Below are 24,411 nucleotides of genomic sequence, written 5' to 3'. Positions count from 1 at the left end.
TACTCGGTTGTCCAGGACAGTGTGATATTTTTATCATAAAATTCCATTTGAAGCGCTTTCAGTATTAGTTTAACAAAATTGCAAACCATGAACTGTGAACAGATGATCGTCTGCTCCCAGTTCTGAATGAGTGTTCTGCAGTATTTGGGGATGCTTTTCAAATTGATAGTCACAAAACAAATCTCTTGCAGGCAACTGGATACCTGCTGTGTTCCCAGGGAATGTACAGGAGAAGTAACCTGCTTGTTACTTTGCCGTGTATTTGAAACACAGCAGGTCAGAAGCTGAGGGAAATTTTCATTTCATGGTTCTCCACCACTGCCCCCCCACCTCACTCCCAGCCCACTTTTATAATTTTGAGCAGAACCTTTATAAGTCATTATAATCGCTGTTAAAAAATCCATTTTAATGCAATATAAAATATTGTAGATATATCAGTACCAGTTTTAGAACCATAGAACACTACAGCACAGGAAACAGGCCATTCGGCCTTTCTGGTCTGTTCCGAAACTTTATTCTGCTAATCCCATTGACCTGCACCCAGTCCATAACCCTCCAGACCTCTCCCATCCATGTATCTTTCCAATTTATTCTTAAAACTTAAGAGTGAGTCTGCATTTACCATGTCAGATGGCAGCCCGTTCCACACTCCCACCACTCTCTGAGTGAAGTTCCCCCTAATGTTCCCCTTAAACCTTTCCCCTTTCACCTTAAAGCCATGTCATCTCATACTTATCTCACCTAATCTAGGTGGAAAGAGCCTACTCGCATTTACTCTGTCTATACCCCTCATAATTTTGTAAACCTCTATCAAATCTCCCCTCATTCTTCTACACTCCAAGGAATAAAGTCCTAACCTGTTTAATCTTTCCCTGTAACTCAACTCTTGAAGACCCAGCAACATTCCAGTAAATCTTCTCTGCACTCTTTCAATCTTACTGATATCCTTCCTATAGTTAGGTGACCAGAACTGCATACAATACTCAAAATTTGGCCTCACCAATGTCTTATACAACCTCACCATTACGTCCCAATTCCTATACTCAATACTTTGATTTATGAATGCCAGGATGCCAAAAGCCTTCTTTACAACCCTGTCTACCTGTGATGCCACTTTCAGGGAATTATGTATCTGAACTCCCAGATCCCTTTGTTCCTCTGCACTGCTCAGTGCCCTACCATTTACTGTGTATGTCTTACCTTGATTTGTCCTTCCAAAATGCAACACCTCACACTTGTCTGCATTAAATTCCATCTGCCATTTTCTGTCCCATTCTTCCAGTTGGTTCAGATCCCTCTGCAAGCTTTGAAAGCCTTCCTCACTGTCCACGACGCCTCCAATCTTAGTGTCATCAGCAAACTTGCTGATCCAATTTACCACATTATCATCCAGATCATTGATATAGACAACAAACAACAATGGTCCCAGCACAGATCCCTGAGGCACACCGCTAGTCACAGGCCTCCAGTCTGAGAAACAATTGTCCACTACCACTCTCTGTCTTCTCCCACACAGCCAATTTCAAATCTGGTTTACAATCTCTCCTTCATTTTTTTCCTTCATTTACCTCCTGCCCCCCTGCTGTACAATAACCAAAAAAAAAGTACCATAGGTTGAGAAGGACTAATTTGCTGAATAGAAATTGAAACCTTTTGAAGACAATTGATTTATAAGATGATCAAAATGTTGGTATGTTTGAACTCAACAGGTGTAAATCATTACTTACTGTTTGGTTCCAGTTCTCTTCACCTTGAACTACCTCGATACCTTTGCCTAGCACTGTCCTTTTCCCTCTCCTCCATCACTGAAACTCTCATCCATTTTTCATCACCCCCCACATCAAGTTCTCCAATGTTATCCTTTCCAGTTCCCTGGTTTTGTGAATGTTAGCATTCACCTCCTACGGCCATACTAGCCTGAAAACATCTGATCTCAGAAGCTAAGCAGGGCTCAGGCCTGGTTAGTACTTGGATGAGAGACCACCTGGGAATACCAGATACCTTTATCATCAGTTGTAAAGACTGTCTTAAACTTCCCGCTGCTTCTCTGCACCTCTCTTCTCTCTCAGAAAGTCCAAATAGTATCCTCTGCTTTTGGCTATTTTCCTACCTCCCAACTCCTTACCAAAAAATCATCCAATCTGCATGTTTAAAGAGAATTCCTCATCATTTTAACTCCCCCCTCCCCCCCCCCCCCCCCCCCCCGTCCCTTCCCCTTCATTATCAAATGACCCAAGCCTGTCTTTCACTGGGAGGGAGATGGGAGATGGAATTGAAGTCAAGGTCTCAGTCACTTAAGGAAAATTCAGAGGAAGAAAGGGATAACATCATTCTTTCCCATCCCAGAAACCAAAGGAATACACTTTCCTGAGGAGATATTGGGTGGTGACCTGGGATGGAAACTCTGAGATGGAAAGTTGACAGATGTTGAGGTCACACCCAGTGCCCAAGCTTTGTTCTGCCCTGGAAGAGCTCACTCCCAGCCAGGAGTGAACCCCACAACACCTCAAAACATGTTGCAAACAACCCAATATCAAGAGCAAAGTAAGCTGTATTATATGAGCAACCTTCTTCCAAACATCAGGTTGTTTCTGCCTTAGTTGTAAATGAGGTGCAGAATTATTCATCTATAATATAGATAATGGTCCTCTTGACTTCTACTTGATTTCCCCACGGATGCACATTAGGAAAGTGTCAAATTTGCCTGGTAATGTACTTTCTCATTTGCTGTCTAAATTACAGGTTGCAAACCTCGCCTGCTCCATCTCAAATAATGAAGAAGGCGTGAAGTTGGTTCGCATGGCGGCAACCCAGATCGATAGCCTGTGCCCACAGGTAAGAGAGGGTGAACTGAATACTATATGTTGGCTGTTGCACAATCACATCTCGGACAAAAACCTATCAGTATGAAAATTATAGGACTAGATAGATAATATTGTGCCGAATATCTTTCACAGCCTGAAAGACAGCAGGTGTCTTGAAACCAAACCATGCAATTTGGGAGCAAATAAAAAAAAGCCATTTTTTTTCTTTTACCAGACAATGGTCCTGTTTGCAAAATATAATACAAGTCTCCCACTGTCTTAACACACGGCTGGAAGCTTAAATGCAAACAAAAGGCTAGAGGATTTTGAAAGCATAGTTATAAAAAGCAGGACCTGCAGAAAAATCTATTAATGCTGCAGTTCGACTCCTGATAACCACAAGCCAACCCAAGTGTGAATGTAATCCAAGCCTGGAATTCTGAACGTGCCAGTTTCAATTCCCATTCATAATTCTTGATCCAAGCGTGAAATCAACCCCAGCAGTTGATTCTAATGCCAATCACACCAAACATAATGAACCAGCTGTCAGGTTTCTCCTGGAGACAGCGGTGCATTTTTTTCTGTATCCAATTTTGCCGCTTCCTGTATATTTGTGGGGAAATGCATTTATTTCAATGCAAGAGGCCTGACAGTATAAGGCGGATAAACTTAGGGCTTGGATAGCTACATGGGACTGGGGTATTATAGCCATTATGGAAACATGGCTAAGGGAGGGACAGGACTGGCAGCTTAATGTTCTGGGGTACAGGTGCTTTAGGCAGGATAGAGGTGGAGGAAAGAGAGGAGGGGGAGTTGCATTTTTGATTAAGGGGAATGCCACAGCAGTAGTCAGAGAGGAAATTACTCAAGGATCATCCAGTGAGGCTTCATGGGTGGAGCTGAGGAATAAGAAGGGGATGATCACATTGTTGGGATTGTACCATCGGCCCCTAGACTGTCAATGGGAATTAGAAGAACAAATACGTGGGAAGATTGTACAGAGTTGTAAGAATAATACGGTTGTCATAGGAAGGGATATAACTTTCCTGTCATACTGTTAAGGGCTTAGATGGGGTGGAATTTTTTAAGTGCATTCAGGAAAGTTTCCTTGGGTAATCTATAGAGGGCCCTACTAGGGAGAGGGCAAAGCTCGAACTACTCGGGTAATAGGGCAGGCAAGTGACTGAGGTGACAGTGGGGGAGCACTTTGTGACCAATGACCATAGTTCTATTAGTTTTAAAATAGTTATGGAAAAGGACAGAACTGGTCCACAGGTTCAAGTTCTAAATTGGGGCAAGGCGAATTTTGACATTATGAGACAGGAGCTAACAAAGGTTGATTGGAGTAGATTGTTTGTGGGCAAATGGGCCACAGGCAAGTGGGAGGCTTTTAAAGGTGAGACAGTGAGAGCTCAAGGTCTGCATGTTCCTGTTAGAGTGAAGGGCAAGGCTGGTAGGAGTAGGGAACCCTGGATGATGAGGGATTTTGAGGCCCTGGTCAGGAAAAAGAAAGAGGTGTGGGTCAGGTACAGGCAGCTGGGATCAAGTGAATCCCTGGAGGAGTATAAGGGATGCAGATGTGTACTCAAGAATGAAATCAGGAGGGCAAAAAGGGGGCATGATTTAACTTTGGTAGAGAAGATTAAGGAAAATCCAAAGAGATTTTCTAAGTATATTAAGGGAAAAAGAGTAACTGGCGACAGAATAGACCTCTCAAAGACCAAAGGGGACATCTCTGTGTGGAGCCACAGGAGATGGGCAAGATCCTTAAAGAATATTTCTCCTCTGTTTTTTACCATGGAGAAAGACATGAAGACTTTGGAACTGGGAAAAGTAAATGGGGAGGTCTTGGGGAGGGTCAGTCCACATTACAGCAGAGGAGGTGCTGGATGTCTTAAAAAGTATGAAGGTGAACAAATCTCCAGGGCCTGACCAAGTCTATCGGAGAACACCGTGGGAGGCTAGAGAAGAAATTGCAGGAGCCCTGGCTGAGATATTTGCATCATCTTTAGCCACAGGTGAGGTGCCAGTAGACTGGAGGGTAGCGAATGTTGTGCCTTAGTTTAAGAAGGGCAGCAAAAAAAGACCTGGGTAAGTTACTGGAGAGGATTCTGTGGGATAAGATATACATACATCTGGAAAGACGGGTTAATTCGAGGTAGTCAGCATGGCTTTGTGCATGGGAGATCATGTATGACAAACTCGACTGAGTTTTTTGATGAGCTGACCAAGAAAGTTGATGGGGACAGGGTGGTAGATGTGGTTTATATGGACTTCAGTAAGGTCTTTGATAAGGTTTCACATGGTAGGCTGCTCTGGAGGGTTAGAACACATGGAATCCAGGGAGAGCCGGTTAATTGGATACACAATTGGCTTGATGGTAGAAAGGGTGTCATCTATATCAATGATTTGGATAAAAATGTACGAGGCGTGGTTAGTAGGTTTGCAGATGACACTAAAATAGGTGGTATACTGGACAATGAAGAAGGTTATCAAAAATTACAGGGGGATCTCGATCAGCTGAGTAAGTGGGCTGAGGAGTAGCGAATGGAGTTTAATTTGGATAATTGTGAAGCGTTGCGTTTTCAAAACTCAAATTCAGGTAGGACTTCCACAGTGAACGTCAGGGCCCTAGGGAGTGTTGTAGAACAGAGGGACCTTGGAGTACAAATATATGGTTCACTGAAAGTGGAGTCACAAGTAGACAGGGTGGTGAAGAAGGCTTTTGGCACGCTGGCCTTCATAAGTCAGGGCACTGAGTATAAAAGTTTCGAGATCATGGTGCAGTTGTACAGCATGCTGGTGAGACTGCAATTGGAGTACTGTGTTCAGTTTTGGTTCCCCCGCTATAGGAAATAGCGCAGAAAAGATTTACAAGGATTCTTCCAGGGCTTGAGGGACTGAGTTATAAAAAGAGGCTGGACAGGCTAGGACTTTATTTATTGGAGCATAGAAGATTGAGGGGTGACCTTATAGAGCTGTATAAAATCATGCGGGGCATAGATAGGATGAATGCACTCAGCCTTTTTCCCAGAGTTAGGGTATCAGGAACTAGAGGGCATAGGTTTAAGGTGAGAGGGGAAAGATTTAAGAGGAACTTAAGGGGCATTTTTTTACACAAAGGGTTGTATGTATGTGGAATAAGCTGCCAGAGGAAGAGGTTGTGGGAGGTATATTAACAACTTTTAAAAGACAGTTAGACAGGTACATGAATTGGAAAGGTTTAGATGGTTATGGGCCAAAGGTTGGCAAATGGAATTAGCTTGAATGGGGTATCTTGGTTGGCATGAACCATTTGGGCTGAAGGGTCTGTTTCCATGCTGTATGAATCCATGCAGGATGATCCCTATTATTCCAGTGAACATTTGTTCTGAAAGCACATCTCAGGATCAGAAAATGCCCAAAGTCCACAACAGGCCAGATAACTGAAGTTAAAGTTTCAGGTTAATGACCTGTCATCAGGATGGGAAGATTTTATGGCTTCAAAGCAAATGTATAGACAGGGAAAAGAACGGGCTTGACAGGGTGGATGCAGGGATGATGTTTCTCCTGTCTAGGTGTCTAGACCAAAGGTCTAGGGTACCAAGGGTCATAGTCTTAAAATAAAGGGTCAGCCACTCAGGACAGAAATGGAATGGAATTTCTTCACCCAGATATAGTGAATCTTTGGAATTCTTTACCCAAGCAGACTGTGGAGGCTCAGTTGCTGAGTACATGAAGACAGAGATCAATAAATTTTTGTTTATTATCGATGGATATGGGTTTAATACAGAAATGTGACGCTGCTTTAAAAGATCATTCAAGATCTTATTGAATGGTGGAGCATGAACAGGAGGCTATATGGCCTAATCCTGCATCTTTTTCTTTTGTTCTTATAAATTATGATGCCCAAGGCCACACACCTATCACAAGGCACCCTGCAGCCAGTTTTCCTGCACAAGGATCTCCATCTCCAGTCCACTGGACTTTCTTCAAGTTTTGCTAAAGTGAATATCTAGTAAAACTGTCCAATTGCACAGAGACCCTCATTCTTTACTAACTACATGCAAATCCAAGCTATCAGCTCTCACCCCAGCTGAGTTAAGTCATTACAGCAAATGAAATTACAAGACTGGATTTATTCTCACAGAGAATGGATTATGGAACAAAGATTAACAAATTGGCCGTTTCATCTTTACAAATCCTGATGATCTGATATAAGCACTGTCACGATCTAAATGTGGCAAATCATGACAGACTAACCACGCATTGATCACAATCCAGCTGCGATCGAAACCTTTGATATATGATACAAAAGCACCTGCGGTGCTATAAGAGAGGAGTACAAAGCAGTCCAGCTGAAGTGTTTTGAGGCTATCGAATGCTTGCTTATTCACCTTTGTGCAGCTTCAGTTATTTCTCAGGATTTTGACTGCAACAGCAGCCTCATCCATGAATTTAGAATCTGTGTTTCATTTCGACAGCAGTCTCATCCATCAGTAAAACACAGCATGTTGCCTCTTTGTAAAGTGCTGTCTTTCTTTCAGCTGACTCCTTCATAAGCTTGGCATCATGCCACAGTAGGAGCTAATCAGTGTCAGCCAAATCCTGAATGTATATTTTATCCAAAAACAGGACACTTGCATCAATAACACAGAAGTGGTTAAAAGCAATGTGTTAGAATTAGATTCTTCACCTATCTACTATGTCCGTTCCTTGTCTTGAAGATTTTCACGACCTTGGTGACACGAGACTATAGATGTTGGGATCTGGAGTAACAAACAAGCAGCACCTATGAGAGGAAAGGAATTGTTGATGTTTCGGGTCCTGATGCAGGGTTTCCTCTCACAGATGCTGCTCAACCCTTTGAGTTCTTCCAACAGATTGTTGCTTCACCATCTTGGTACTTGTTTTGCCAACTCCATTTGTATCTGTGAGTTTCCCTTGGCCTATAGAATTGAAGTTCAGCTTTCCTAATTGTACTGAAAGTCCTTCCACAGGCATATGGTTTAGTAAGCTTTCAATATACCACTTTGGCTTAGTTTATAATGTGTAATAGTTTTCTCCATAGGTCATAAAATTCCAAGTTTTATTAGAACATTGGGTTGTGGTCTATAAATTACTACAGATAGGATAGTGAGATCGATCCTTGATCTCATCATCATGTGCAACCAACTTTCATTAAGAACATAAAAAATAGAGTAGGAGTCAGTCACTTGGGCCCTCAAGCAAGCTTGGCCATTCAATAAAATGATGTTGATCTGCCATTTTTCCTTCCCATACTCTCAGATCTCTTGTGCCTTAACTTTCTGGACCAGCCTACCATGCGGGACCTTGTCAAAGGCCTTATTAAAGTCCATTGCAAACCTTGCCTACTACCCTGCCTTCATCAATTTTCTGAGTCACCTCTTAAAAAAATTCAGTCAGATTTGTGAGACATGACCTCCACTGCACAAAACCATACTGACTCCTCCTAATCAATCCCTGTCTTTCCAAGTGAACACATCCTGTCCTTCAGAATATTCTTCAACAACTTCCCTACCACTAATGTGAGGCTCACCGGCTGGTACTTTCCAGGCTTATCCCTACTGCCCTTTTTGAATGAGGAGACAATATTTGTTATCTTCCAGTCTTCTGAGGCTAACAAAGGTTCAAAAATCTCTGTCAGAGCCCCAGCAATCTCCTCCCTTGCACTCATGAAAACTGTAGACCAAATAGTTAAAAATTATCCCTCTCTTTATTTTGGTCAGTGTCATTTATTCCTAATTATGTTGTTATGGGAATTTTTATATCATAGACACTATTGCAGTTGTTGTAGTGTTGCAAATGATCTGGAGTGGGTATGCAAACAGTAATTAAAATGATAATCTTCCAAGGGCAAATCCTGGAAAGCAAACTAACTTCCAAATCAACTATACAAGCAGCACTGTTGTAATATTAGGAGAATTTAAAGTCTATTTTGATCTTGAAAAGAAATCAGTGAATGGAGAAACAGTGGTAAACTCTGAATGTAATTTTGAAAAAAAGGGCAATATTTGGTAATTTATTTCAGGCTTTTCACACTTTTGTGTTTCTATGCAATTAAACCACTTAAATCTGATTTTATTTTGTGGTTTATTTGAACTGCTCACATCCATTAGATACTCACCATATGCAATACTCCGAACAACCAGTTGATAGCGACCACCTAATTATAATAAACTGTGTAATTACATTGAAGAAATCACACGCTGTTTACAATTTTAGTCTTCTTAAAGATGCTTTTTTTCATTCCAGTCACATTCGGTTTAGTTTGATTTCAAAATACTTTCTCTTATGATTGCTCCACCATTAAAGAAGATTGGCTTCCACTTATGTAACAAATGTATCACCCACAATGACGTTCTCTTGCATATCTAAGTTCATTGCAATGCAAAAGCTCACTTGAGCTGCTGTTCACACAAATCATTGCAAACTGAATGGGGTGATGTAATTCTGATTCTGTAATTTATAAAGTACTCCCAGTTTCTGTGCTTATACAGTATTTCTAGTCTTGTTTCCTGCCTCAGTGAACCATATTTGGTTAATTTCCATTCCATCCTTCATATAGACCTGATATCAGTTTTTTTTTTATTTCTCAGAAACTTACATAGCATGTGCAAACATGTTCTGACTGCACATGTGGAAGTGCACCGTACATAAGTCGATGATGGAGCCAAAAAGCACCAGGTCCCATTTTCAGTGGTGTCCTGACTAAAATTGTTTTTTGGGCCTTATAAGTATATTGTGAACAAGTAGCCACCACAGCTCATTCCTCCACAGTCAGCCTGCCCACGCGAAGGCTTCAGTTTTATCCTAGCAGTGATCCATAGACCATCTTATTTATTTGCTTCATTGTGGACAACATTGGCAAGGCTGTCATTTATTTCCAATCTCTAATTGCCCATTGAATTAAGTAGTTTGCTGGCCTTTTCAGTAGATGTTTGACAGTCAATCTCTGATCCTCAGAAAGGCAAGACCAGGTAAGGATAGCAGATTTCCCTTCCTGAAGGACATTAATGCTTCAGACAGATTTGCACAACTATCTAGTATTTTAGTGGCCACTACTACTTTTAATTGCATATTATTTATTTATTTAATTAAATTGCATTATCCGGTCTGATCTACATGTGTCTTCAGAATCAAAGCAACATGGTTAACTTTCAGTTGTTCAATGAAATGGACTACTAAGTCACTTAGTTCAGGACAATTTGAATTGAACTGAGTGACTTGATAGTCCATTTCTTTGGATTACTAAATCCTTGACCCAGGCAGTGACACTGTTTCCTATGAACAAATGACTAAAACCAGCCCACTGTTATAATTACAATGCTACTAACGACTACTAAGATAAAATATCTTTATTAGTCACATGTACATCGAAATACACAGTGAAATGCATCTTTTGCGTAGAGTGTTCTGGGGGCAGCCCGCAAGTGTCGCCATGCTTCCGGCGCCAACATAGCATGCCCACAACTTCCTAACCTGTATGTCTTTGGAATGTGGGCGGAAACCAGAGCACCCGGAGGAAACCCGCGCTGACATGGGAAGAACGTACAAACTCCTTACAGACAGTGGCCGGAATTGAACCTGGGTCGCTGGCGCTGTAAAGCATTACGCTAACCACTACACTACCGTGCCTGCCCTATGTAGCATTAGTGAGCTAAGCACCAACCTTACATCTGAAAACTAGATACAACACTTCATAGTTCCTTTAGGGTGGCACGTCAGCATAGCGGTTAGAACCCCAGAACATTCTACGCAAAGGTGCATTTCACTGTGCGTTTTGATGTACATGTGACTAGTTAGAAATCTTATCTTACCATTATGTCCATTCATTCATGTGTGCAAGTTTCTTTTATTAATCAAAGTTACTCCTGAAGCCTCTTTAGGCTATTGACTAATTGACAGACAACTGTTTCATGGAATTTTGATGGGCTGCGTGATAACTAAAGCATCATAGTCCAATTTGAGCCAATGTTTGACTTAAAAATAATTTTGTAGCATTGTTAAGCCAGTGTGAATTTTATAGAGTGTCACAAAATATAAAGATAACCTTTTTTCTCCCTGCTTTTACCCATGCTTAGAAGGTATTCCGAATTGAAATGGATTGATCTTTTATCCATAATAATTTTACAAAGGAGATTGTGGATGGCAAACTGTAGCAGGATGTTAGAATAGATATTTCTTTTACCTTTAAATAATCCACTCTCAATACAGTCTGATAAAAATGTTCCTGTTTTTCCAGTCATATCAAGTATTCAAAACTAGTTTACAATTCTCTTTTATTTCAGATTTTTAGCCACTACAGTGTGCTGCCTTTCACAGTGAGAACATTATTTTTCCTCGCTCTTTCCTCTGTCCTTGTTCATCTCTTTCCACTTGTGTCTCCTTCAGATGGTTCATTTGCAATTAATAAGCCTTCTTTACCTTCTTTTGAGCATTATACTTTCTCTTGGTCTCTCTCCTATCAGACACATTCCCTTGGTTCTCTCCATCTCTTTCCCTTCTCTATAACTCGAAACATGCTTGATTGCTAATTTTTCCCAGGTCTGATGAAAAGCCAACAGCCTTAAACATCAACACTTGTTTCTTGGTCCATAGATGCTGCCTGGCTTACTGACTATTTCCAGCATTTTCTGTGTTTATTCTTAGAGGGTTTTTGTGGCTGGAGGGTTTGACATGTATAGTATTCACTTTCCTTATGATATCAACTCAGTGAAGAATTGAACGTGATAGTTTTCTCACACAGACCTGATGTCAAAGATGGGGCCACTCTTTCCATTGGACTTTGGACAACAGAACAGGTTGCTTGCTCAATACCTAAGCAACTTTACAAAAGCTTTGAAAACAAAGTGGAAAATATCTTCTAAATTTTCTGTTTATATAAATAAGCTTTTAAAATGGAATTTTGCAAATTACTATTATTTATAGTAGTAAATAGGTTTTCTGAAGCTGAGGAAAACTGCTTGCTAGAGAGAATAAAATGCTGCTCTTTTATTTGCTATTACAGATATATTTACATTTCCTGGGGCCTTTTCTCTCAGAAGTAGAGACCACAACATCAAAATGCTTAAAAATAATAGGTTATCAGGGAGAATTTTTTGTGCAAGACTTCTTGATGGTTTCTGGATTGACCTTTATCTCTGGTCATCAGTAAAGACACTACGACTTTCTGTATCTCCTATACAATTACATTTCCAGAGGGCATGTTGCAAGCTCAGTGCTAGTAAATCCTGCTGCTGTTCTCAGAAAGGTTGTCCTAGTAGCTTGGCATGTTCTTTAATCTCCCCAGAGCTCAAAACTGCAGATTTCCTTGTCTGCCGGACTCTCTTTCCTCTGAAAACACTTGGAATGGCAACGGGGGATTAATAGATCTGAGCCATGCCGGGCTCAGGCTGATCTGGAGCTGCAGTCACTTGGTCTTCCAATACTGCCAGCGTTCTGGAAATGCGAGGCACTTGGACAAATCTGAGCGTCTTGTTAAGATGCTGAGGGATGAGGCAAGAGGAAGGCAGGTGCAGGCTTGTTGTTTGAGAGGAAATCTACTGCAGGAAGGTTGGAACTATGCTGTCAGTTTAAATAGTTATTGTGGCATTGCAAAAAATCATCTGTTCCTTCTTCCCACCCTTTGTTGGTAGACATGTAGGATTGGGTTCCATGCTGGTCTCCATTTTTTTTCCTTCTTATACTTTACTGTCTTGGTTCCAATATTCATCGGCCTGGGTGAGTTCCGACAACACTGGGATTGAAACTCAGCTCTCCATTAGCATTCTCAAAGAGTAACCAACTCTATCCTGCAACTTAGCTTTCAGATGTCAGCTTGCAGGTGAGCTGGAGTGTGAGGTAAAACTCCATGACCTTGCTCCTCACACTATCTCTTTCTCTCTAACTACGCTCAGTCCATCTGTTTACAGCCTTAGTCCCATTGGAATCGGATAGAGCTTCAGATCACCTGTGTCCTTTCCCGACTCCTGCTCCATTCTATCCATATCAGTGCCACCTTCAGAATAATCTTCCTCAGCTTAATCTTGGGCTTCAGCTTATAGGGAGCCTCCCACACTTGCCCGCCATAAACATCCAGCTACTCTCACCACACCTTGTATATAGCCCTCCCAACTCCTCGCTCTGCCTCTAACTCATTTATCCCTTGGACCTCAGTACCAAATTTAAAATACTCATTTTCATCCATAAACATGCTCCAAGGCATGGTGACACTACAAGTACTGCCGCTGCCTCAGAGTTCCAAGTGACTTGGGTTGAATTCTGACCTCTTGTGCTGTCTGCGTGGAGTTTGCACGTTCTTGCTGTGACCACGTGGGTTTCCCCTGGGAGCTCCAGTACCCTCCCATATCCCAAAGATTTGTGGGTTGTGTGGTCAATTGGCCTCTGTAAGTTACCCCTAGCATCGGTGGGTCATCAGAGAATCAGGGAGAGTGTTATGGCATTCGTGAAAGCAAAGGTTACAGGAAAATGATTGATGGGATTGCTCCGAAAACCAGCATAGACTGATGGGCCAAATACCCACCTTCTGTGGTCATAAGGAAATAGGAATATGACCGCACAGCCTTGAGATCATAGATGAGAGTGAAGAGCAGCAATGATTCCTGAGTGACTCAGATATTACATGAGCGATGTAGTCAAGTCATGGGAGAATTCCCCTCTATAATCAACAGGAATGAAGGACAAGATTTCACTTTCTTTCTCACAATCAATTTTTCAAAAGGTGGTTTGGGGAAAACCAAGGCCAGAGAGAACTCTTCTGGGCCTGTGGGTATGTGAGAAACGGTAACCAGCAGAATCCCAGGATTGTGCGTAGTTCGCTGATCTTCGCCTGAGCGACAGTTGGTTCTTGTGTGCCAGGATTAGCCCTGCTCCTGCTCTTGTTTCCTGGTGGGTAGTCCCCAGCTGGAGGTGTATGCTTGCATGTAGCTTCTGGGTGAGGACAAGGTTGAGCAGCAGCAATGGCCTCAACAATTGAAAAACTTCCGTAAGGATTTCCTTCAGATTGGTTGGAGGTTGTCTCCATGAATAATATTAAAGTCCAGTGGAACACATTGCTTTTGGGTGGTAGGAAGAAAACCAGAAGTGAAAATATCTGGGAAGGAGCAACTCTATGGATTACCACCCACTATCTACACATTAATGGAACTATTATTCACACATAACAGCAAACCGTTGATGGCATGCACAGAACAGGACTTTTCATTGTGTCCTCTTTCCCCATCAATGTGCAATTTCTGCACTTACCAGTCACCAAAAACTGAAATATCAAAAGTAACACATAAATGATTCAATAAATAGATTAATTCCCTCTATTTAAGACAGATTTAGTGGCATAAATGTCACTCCCAAAAACATACCAGCAAAAAAAGGTATTGCTTATTGAATACCACAACATTCATTTAGATATTCTCTTGTCACTTTGGTACCATCTTCTCAATGAAAAGACAGTGCTATGAGTAGCTTGAGTGCGCATTTACACTGTCCTCTGAATGTTGTTACATAATTTTTGCTCTGGAGTTGGTTACAGCAGTGCTAAACCTGCAGCATAGCACTATAGAGCTGAAGCCTGCACCTTCATTCATTCCGTGTAATGGTTGTCATGCCCAGTTAATCAGAGTTTATTGATCACTTGAGATAAGGTAGAATGTCCAACTTGTTCTTCCTTTTCCTTTTAGAAGAACCAATATGTGCAGCTAAAATTACTTGCTTCGATTTATTTGCATATTAGCTAATGTACAAATGCTGAATGATAAATACAGCAGAAAATGAAACAACTTAAACTTAGAGATAAACCAATCTACAAGAGAACAAAATAGCCAGGAATAATTTCTCATGTGCTGCTTAACGATCAGGATTGTTCATCATGAAGCAGTGCAAGGTGCTGTGTTATACATGTGTGATGCATTTCCTGTTGTCACAGAGTGTGTTTCTTTGGCTATGATTAAAGACTGGGGGAGTATTCCCTTGGGCCACGTGCCCGGCAGTTAGGAGTCTTAAGAAAGAGAAAAGTTGGAACTTGCCCTGTTAGCTTTTTTCTTTGGGGCTTAGTGTGCCAAATGGCTGGAGATTTTTATGGTTCTATGATTTATCCTGACTAATGACTGAATGCACTTTTTCTTTTAGGTAATTAATGCAGCGCTAACCCTGGCTGCTAGGCCTCAGAGTAAAGTTGCTCAAGATAACATGGATGTCTTCAAAGACCAATGGGAGAAGCAAGTACGAGTCCTGACTGAGGCTGTTGATGATATCACTTCTGTTGATGACTTCCTGGCTGTCTCAGGTATAGTAAAAGGCAATGAGCCATGAGAACTAATGCAATACCTAACATCATTAAACTATCTATTTTTGGTCTGACATTAGACATGAAGCCTACTGTCTTGAAATTAGGATTAAACTTGCATTTTTGTAGTACTTTTCACTGAATAAAATATCCCATGGCCCTTCACAGGAGCGATTATCCAACAAAATTTGACAAAGAGTTACTTAAGGAAATATTAGAGCATGTACCAAAGACTCCTTATGGAGCTCACGATTCCTTTCCCCCCCACAAATGCTGCTAGACCCATTGAGTTCCTCCAGCAGCTTGTTGCTCCAGGTTCCAGCATCTACAGTCTCTTGTATCACTCATCATGGAGTTGTCATATTACTAACTGCTCCAAAAATCATTCTTTCAGAATCTGAAGTCTTCACCTTTCTTTTCTAATATACCTCATTTTGCCTGAACTCACATTCCCTCCTGCTGCTGCTTCTGAGGACTGCCCAGTGATAACTGGCAAAGTGATCAGGTAGCAGTTCAAGTCATTCCAACTTCTACATCTGAAAGGAAACAGGGAACTCCAATTTGAATCTTATACACCGAACTATGTAAGCCTCTTCTTCAGCTTTGAGACTTGAAAAAAGCTGCCTACTTGTTGCTGTTTGGCATTTGTTGCCACCTCTTGAGGTTTATTTGTAACAATCGCACTAGAGAACTACTCAATTCTCCTAGTTGGTAATGGTTGATTCCCTCATAATGGTGGAAATGCTTTGGATCTGAGTAACCTTGAATGATAAGATGGGTTGGAGTCACAGCAGAGTCACAAATATGGGTTCAGATGATACTCTGCGAAATCTGGCCCATTTCTCAGTTCTTCTGATTTTGGGCTCTCCCTTTCCATTTGCAGATCCCAATTAATCACATCATCTGATCTGCTTTCTTTATGCTGCTACAGTTTCAGTGAGCTATTCACAAATATACTCAGATCTGCTATGCTAATATATCCTATAATCCGGAGAACAGTTGTGACTGACTAAACTAAGCCACCACACAGAAGCTGTAATTGGGAGATATAAAAGTCTTTATTCACACAGCAGATCTTCTGGAGAGAATCTAGTTCGTCTCTTGACACAATGTTTTATACTTTTTAAACACAAAGATAACAATAAACGATTAACTACAGTTTCAATGGCTATAATCATCTACTTAACTTTAACATTTTGAATATAGACAGGTAACTTTGCAGAATTATATATTTACAATAGTAACACAACCCAACTCACAGAATCTCTTTGAATATTCAAATACAAGTAGCTGGTCCAAGAACTTCTAAGCACAAACTCCAGACACCCAAAATATACCTCTTTTGTCTCTGTGTTGAGGGATGGCTCCATGAATATACAACCAGCCATAATATTAAGTAACAAAACAGACCTGTTCTGAACTGTGCATTAACTGGCAAGGATACACCTTCAACAATGTTGGCCACTTAAGAGGCCACTTAATGCTTCCCTGATTGCATCCTGAAGTTTTCAAAGACCACCAATAAACATGAACATTTATCTGTTGTCTTCCTCTGCATAGTTTCAATGGTACAGAATCAGAATATTCCACACCCAATGATCAGTTTTCAATAACCTTAAAGTATCAGTTGAAGTTAAATTGTGAGCAGGTTTTATTTCCTGTGGACTGGTTCTGCAGTCTCTTGTGTTCTCATTTAAATTAATATCTGCTATCCATACATTCGTAACTCCAGAGTAATCCCTAACAAGAACGTTTTTATGTTTCCGAGTCTTTTTATTTGCCACTCACTTGCCACTAACCTATCCAACTTGTCAACATAATGCACTGCATTTGGTTTGCTTTTTCTGGATTGTTTAACATCCTAATTACCAACACCATTTGTTTCTGGCCTGGCTCAGAATCAATTGTAAATGTCAGTGACCATTGTATTAATCCTGAAACACTCCACCAATGAACCCTTATGAAGTCAGCATTGCTCCTTTATGTAACTTTCTCTGATTTAGTCAATTTAAGAGAAGTTCCTTCCATTTAATGTTTTTCAGACTAACCATTGTATGGTGCAATACTAAAAGCTGTGTTGAAATTTAAATATGTCTAGAGAATTCCTGTTGTCAACAAAGGCTGTTTGATAATTCCAGTAAGTTTATTGACAAAACTTTCCTCTTAAGCTGACTCCCTTTTATCAGACTGAGCCTCAGCACTATTTTATTATATCTTGCACATTGCCAGAGCAATCATTGTTGGACTTACTGATCTGTTTTTCCCTGCATCATCTCTATGCCCCTTTGTAAAGAGTGCTGTTATACAGTAAAACCTTATCTTTCATGGGGATTATATTACAGAAATGGCCACAAATCTAGAAAACCACAGATACCATATTTTCCTAAGTGTGGAAGTCAAAAAAGAGGAGCGCAGTATCTATGTAAAGTGTAATAAGTAATAGTGTAATACAGTTATTAAACTTGCCTTAGTATATAATGATGAAGATGAAATATTAGGGTTTGTGCTCCTCAACAAGATCTTCTGGATCACCAGCAGAGAGAGATGAGAGATAGATGGTGGAGATGACTCCTGAGATGATGGTGAGGTGGGTGGAGAGGAGAGGGAGAAAGCTTTGTTGAAGAATATGGGCATGGCAAGAGTTTGTTATATTCTCTTTCTCTGAAGATCATTATATATTTCTTGGGACGGGGGCATTGATTCACCAGGAATAATGTACAGGTGGGTTTTGACCAGCATGAAACCACAGAGGTAAAAAAAAGTTAAGAGTTTACTGTTTAATTATCATTTGCTTGGCACAACATTATATTTTTGGGTGAACTCCACCACCACCCCAGTATACTTGTGATTAGGTAACTTTATGTATGTATATCACACGTCTGGAGGTCTGATCCAAGCTTTCCTATGAGGCACACCATGAACAAGTCTCAATCAGAGAGTGGTTCTTGCACTGACATTAGTTAAAAGGCCCAACTCTAGCTAGGTTGCTACTCAGAAGTGCACATTGTTGACCTGCTCCACTCTCCCCATCAATGTCTCCATGGCCCCTTGCGTCTGATGTTCACGCTGTCCATGTCTGATCATTGTCTCCAATCACACAGCCCTCCCCTTCATAAACCTCTCTCCACTGCCCACCTCACCCCCTGAATACCAATCAGTTGCCAAACACTCTGTTCTTAATGATGAAAGCTAGTGGGGGAAAGGCTATTGCGTGAGCTTTCTTATGCTGGGCTTTTTTGCTGAGTGTCATGCACTGTTGAATATCAGAGCCCTGGACCTTGCATTAAACTGTTGTGGGCTTCCATGCAGCACCTCATCCATGCATGGAAGCTCATGTAAAAAAATTTATAACCCAAGCCCTTCATTTGTATAATGTCCTTCCATAATTATCAAAATATTCTCCGACTCTCACCAGTTAAGCAGTGTATTAGAAGTTTCATAATATCATCCAAGCATATCTCCAGCCACTTGGGTTCCCTGATAAGTCATTCAAGTAACAACTCAATATTTTGTCAAGATCAGATTTCCACTAAAGATTTCCCTTTATAGGTTTCCCAGTTTATCCTTGATAGATTAGAATGATCTACAACAAGTGCATTTGTTATTTTGATTACAATCTTATTGGTACCAACCATCCTCATTTTTAACCTAGTAACTAAGGGAGCCATTTATAGATTATTAGGCGAAGAAGGAGGAGGAATGTTTTTCACCTCTATCCATTGAGATTTGTCTTCATCTGCAGCCAGGCACAATGCCAATATTTGACAAGAAGTTACACTTATTTCATTCTTGTTCATTCTTGAGACGTTGGAATCAATGTCAAGGTTTGTTGTGCAGTCTCTACTTGCCCAAACAGAATAGTTTACTAATCTGTGATAGCGTCAATTCCCCCAATCTTTCATCAATGTTGAATCAACTCCTCAGTTCATGTAGACACACAGTTGACTTTTGGAAGTTAACATCCAATTTGTATCCATTACACTTTCAGGCAGTACATTCCAGGTAACAATAACTTAGGACATCTAAGAGGAATGTGCTGTAATTTATCTGCTACAAGTATACCACCTGAAACAGTGTCATGTCAACTGGAAGTGTTTTAAAAGCAAAGTATTACTACATTTGTTGGAATCACCCAGAGGGATAATAAGATGGGAACAGTCTGAAATTCCTTTTGAATAGAAAGCTTAGAAATAAAAGGTTACAATTCTCTATGTTTAAGTTAATGAGCTGAATTGAGCTGATGGCTTGTGGGAGGTCACATAAGGAACTGCCAGCTAGCTACAGTGGGCAGGTCAGCCCACTCCTGACTTCTGTGCCTGCTCACTGGCCTCTCACTCTCCATCTAAACATTACCAGGTCCAGAGGCAATTCCAGCTTGTCCTGAGCTCACGGCTTGATACATTTTGTGTGTAACCCCTCAACTTTTCACCAGTCATGGCTAATGTACTTAGTACCACCCTATTGAAAGGGGTCACAGGTTTGAATGGAAGAGTTAAGTAAAGTTTTTTTTTAATTTTAATTAAGATCCAAGTTTTTGATTGATTGATGTGAGATAAACCTGTTTTTCAGGAAAGTTAAATTTAAAAAAATCTTAAATTATTTAAACCTATTTCAATTGCTTTTAAGCCAGAGCCCAAAACTAAGCTGACACTTCCAGACCACACTGCTACAGGAGACCACTGTAGCAGTGTGGCCTCAAGGGTGTTTGGACCCACATGGCTACAAAAGGTTGATGTAGCTGTGGGGATAGCTTGGGAGGTAGCCTTAAGGCACAGACCTGGTCAAACATGACCCAGCTCAACAAAAAGAAGATCCTAGAGTTTTGGTTGCTTACTCACAGAGGTGATTTCCTTCCCTCTTTCATCAGCTGCCTTCCTTTCATCTGCTCAAGTCCCAAGCTTTTGAATTCTACTAACATCTCTCAGCCTCTCTATATCCCTCTCTTTGCAGATGCTCCTTAATGCTCCTTTGGAACAAACTTTTGACTTGTTCTAATTTCACCATATCTGACTTTATTTGTAATCACACTTGGGATGGTTTAGTGTGGAAAAGATATATTTGTAAAGAATCAATGATGATGTTGTATGCTCAGAGTCATAGTTATAACAGTTGAGTTGAATAGTAACCCCTGTTTTATTATTGTCAATCATTTAATCACATCAACCTCACTGCACCTTATACCCATTGCACTGCATATTGTGGTGTATGGTCATGGCATTTTTTGAATGTTGAAGGCAGCCTAATCTTAAAACCCAGATGTTTTCTTCAATCTCTTCCTTTGAATTCTCCCAGAAAATCATATTCTGGAGGATGTGAACAAGTGCGTCATAGCTCTCCAGGAAGGTGACGTGGACACACTCGATAGAACTGCTGGAGCCATTCGAGGGCGAGCAGCAAGAGTTATCCACATTATCAGCGCTGAAATGGAGAACTACGAACCTGGAGTGTATACTGAGAAAGTAATGGAGTCCACCAAGTTACTCTCAGAAACTGGTAGGGTTATTGCTCAAAATTTGTCTTATTCCTCATATATTAATTCATTTCAGATGACCTAATAAGAAAATCAAAGCCAATATTTAAATCATATTACTTTTTCTTATTTATTGAAATAAATAAGTGTGAGTTTTAATGACCATTCAGTGATCTTGATGCTTCAGTTGTTTTTTGGTTGAGATGAGACCATAGTTCCTTCCAACAGAAAGACTTAGTTTATGAAACACCTTTTGCATAGCCAAGGCATTGTAAAATGTATTACACTAGTGAGGTATCAAGTCAACTGTGGTGTTTGTAAGCCAGCACAAGAGCAGGTACCACTACAATCGTCATGCACAAAGGGCAAGGCTGAACTGGAATTCTACTGTCTTTTCTCTAGATCATCCCATGAAATAATGCCTATACAGTTAAAATGGTTCTGTCTGAACATACTGCAGAAGAATACCCTGCCTCTCACCTGCTGTTATAGCCACAGTATTTAAGTGGTGGGTCCAGTTGAGACTGTTGTTAATAGTGACTCCCAAGAAGATAACAGTTAGGTTGAACTGTCTCCAGTTAGAGATGCCCATTGCCTGACATTTGTCTGCCATGAATGTTACTAGCAACTTATCAGCCCATGAGTGCTCTCTAGAATACAAGCATGGGCTCCTGTATTTACTCGGAACTGTGAATGGAATGGAACATTGTGTGATTCCTACTCTGACCCTGTGATGGATGTAAGGTTATGAATGAAGCACCTGAAGTTGATTGGGCACATATATGGCTCTCTGGAGCCAAGTTGTCTGGGTGAAATCCAAACTGAGGACTGGTAAGCTGGAGAGTTACGTGCAACAACACTCTTTTTGACCTTTACCTAAATTTTCTGGACAAGGAAGCAGGAAGCACATCCTTATGGAGGGGAGCAACATAAGTTTCTATGAGACAAACAGCAGTTAGTTGTAGGAAAAGAGATCCAGTTGGCAGGACTGAGTCAGGCCAAATGGAGAGGAAACAGAGAGGTAGTCAGGCACATAAGGGTGCTCAGAAAGTTTTACATGCTGAAGGAGTTTGTAGGATGAGGAAAAGTTGTGAAATCCAAACTAAGGACTGGTAGGCAGGTGCTGAGAGATAGTAGGAGTGTCAACATACTCATTTTGTGATCTATCCCTAAATTCTATGGTCTTGGGTAAACAGGAATGTGCATCCATATGGAGAGGCAGAACATAAATTTCCATGAGGCAAACTGCAGAATGAAATTTTAAAAAAGCTGGAAATACTTAGCACGTTGAGCAGCATCTGGGGAAAGAGGGGAGAGAAAGTGTTATGCATTCAGATCAGTAACCTTTCGTTAGGATGCTGCCTGATCCGCTGCATGCTTTTAGCATTTTCTGTTTTTGCTTTCAGATGTCCAGCATAACCTACATTTATTTTGGATATTCTGCATCCACAATATTTGTTTTTTATTTAAAAGATTGAAGGTCCCTTTGGACTATCCCGAAAATGCATCTCAGCCCTCGCCTCAGAACACAAAGAACTATGTCAGATGATTTTTTTTCCTTTCCCACAAGTACATATTGTAAACTTTCCAGTTATGACCGGTAAAGGCTAAATAACTGCTGTTTGACTGACGTTCATTATCGCCCCCTCCCTTTGCAGACTGATCTTGGTTGTTCTGAAGCCTGTGTTGTCCTGAAGGTGGTCTGCATCAGTCTGTACAGTATTGAGTACTGTGTACATTCCTAGTCATCACATTACAGGAAACCTGCGTGCCCTGCAATTCTGGCCGCTGTCTGTAAGGGGTTTGTATGTTCTCCCAGTGTCTGCGTGGGTTTCCTCCGGGTGCTCCGGTTTCCTCCCACATTCCAAAGACATATGGGTTAGGAAGTTGTGGGAATGCTATGTTGGTGCCGGAAGCCTGGCGACACTTGCAGGCTGCTGCCAGAACACTCTACGCAAAAGATGCATTTCACTGTGTGTTTCGATGTACATATGACTAATAAAGAAATCTTATCTTAAAAGATATATGAAGATGTTGCCAAGACTTGAATATTGCAGATATTGGATGAGCTAGGATGGAACAGAGGAGTGGAGAGATATAATTGAGGGCCCTAGATTAAGTAGGATATAGGGCAACACAATCATACAGCAGTTAGTGCTGCTGCCTCACAGCTCCAATGACCAGACTCAATCTTGACCTCAGATGCTGTCTGCGTGCAGTTTGCACATTCTCCCCTTGACTGTGTGGGTTTATCCCAGGTGCTCTTGTTTCCTCCCACATCCCAAAGATGCACTAGTAGGTTAATTGCTACTGTAAATTACCCCTTATCTAGATAAATGGCAAAAGGGACTGGTAGGCATGTCATGGATAATTGGAATATTGTGAGTAATTTTGGGCCCCGTATCAAAGGAAAGATGGGCTGGAGCTGGAGAAGGTTCAGAGGAGGTTCACAAGCACGATCCCAGGAAAGAAAGGCTTAATGTATGAGGAGTGTTTGATGGCTCTGAGCCTGTACTCAATGGAGCTCAGAAGCATGAGGGGGAATTTCATTAAAACCTACCAGATACTGAAAGACCTGGATAGAATGGACGTGGATAGGATGTTTCCATTAGTAGGAGAGTCCAGGATTCAAGGGCACAGTCTCAGAATAAAAGGGTAATCCTTTAAAACTGAGGAGGAATTTCTTCATCCAGAGCATGGTGTTGACATGGAGGGGAAGCCAAGTTATTGGGTGTATTTAAGGCAGGGATTGAGAGATTCTTGATTAGTAAGGAGTTTAAGGGTTACAAGGAGAAGGCGGAAAAATGGGGTCGAGGAAAAAGCATCAGCCATTATTGAATGGCGAAGCAGACTCGATAAGCCGAATAGGCTAAATGTGCTCCCATATCTTATGGTCTTATTGATAATAAATTGCAGGATTGCAGAGAAATGAGAGGGCGAATAATTCCAAAGGGATTCCTCTTTTGGGAGCAGGCAAAGACCCAATGGACCAAATGGCCTCCTTCTTTGTTATAATACATAAGCAAGGCCCATTTCTTTTAGCAGAAGGGTCAAGAACCATGGGACAATAATTTAAGATAATTGACAGAAATGGCAATTAAAGAGAAAATTAGGAAAAAAAAGATGTTTCATCTGGAGGATGGTTGAGGGTCCGAAATTCACTGTCTGAAAGAATGGTGGAGGTAGAATCCCTCGTCACATTTAGAAAGTACTTGAAAGTTTTCTTGAAGACTCATGACCTGCAGTGTTGTGGACTTAATGGTGGAAGGTGTAATTAGGGTTGGGTAGCTCTTTTTGACCAATGCAGACTCCATGGGCCAATGGCTGCTTTCTGTCTGTAAGTTTTAGAAAAATTCTATGAAGTTGAGCAACTGATGAATCTGATAATTGTTCCCAAACAGCTCACAGGAAAAGTGAAGCTCATTTTATTTTCCAACATTGACCTTCAAGAATGAAATACTTTACTTCCTAGCTGCAGTTCTGAAACTGGCTTACTAAATGTAGATGAAGCTCCTCAACCGTAACAGGTGATCCTGACTGACAGGCAGCCTGGTTGGAAACTAAATAGCCTGCCAGGTGGTTGAATATTTTAATCTCTCCCTTCGCTCTATTGAGCTGAAATTTGGAGACTCTGCTGCTGATTGACCTGCTGTGCATTATCTATACTAGTCACAAAAGCAAGTTTCTTTAATATAGCACATTTAGCATAGAATATCACCTGGCAGAGTCATATCCAAAGAATTACTTGGTTAAAAGTCATTGAACATCATTACTGCAGGTGATCCCCAGGTGTGTATTAGTTGTGGATATGTAAAGTCTGCGCAAATATGTTACAAAGACCCTAAGAAAAGTGG

The 24,411-nt window shown here is 41.0% G+C and overlaps 1 protein-coding gene across 3 annotated transcripts in view; it reads left to right on the top strand.

The window, feature by feature from the left end:
* ctnna2 (catenin (cadherin-associated protein), alpha 2) overlaps window positions 1-24,411 on the top strand; it is a 1,078,855-nt gene that overhangs the window by 757,725 nt on the left and 296,719 nt on the right. For all 3 annotated transcript variants that reach the window (XM_052033367.1, XM_052033351.1, XM_052033359.1), the window contains exons 10-12: window positions 2,743-2,835; window positions 14,931-15,087; window positions 20,380-20,580. In XM_052033367.1, coding sequence (XP_051889327.1) covers window positions 2,743-2,835; window positions 14,931-15,087; window positions 20,380-20,580 — 451 coding nt within the window. The remainder of the gene's footprint in view (window positions 1-2,742; window positions 2,836-14,930; window positions 15,088-20,379; window positions 20,581-24,411) is intronic.

Source organism: Pristis pectinata, chromosome 2, assembly GCF_009764475.1.
Source record: "Pristis pectinata isolate sPriPec2 chromosome 2, sPriPec2.1.pri, whole genome shotgun sequence".
Classification (NCBI taxonomy): domain Eukaryota; kingdom Metazoa; phylum Chordata; class Chondrichthyes; order Rhinopristiformes; family Pristidae; genus Pristis; species Pristis pectinata.
Note: the sequence above shows the minus strand (reverse complement) of the source record. Positions and strands in the feature narration are given on the sequence as shown.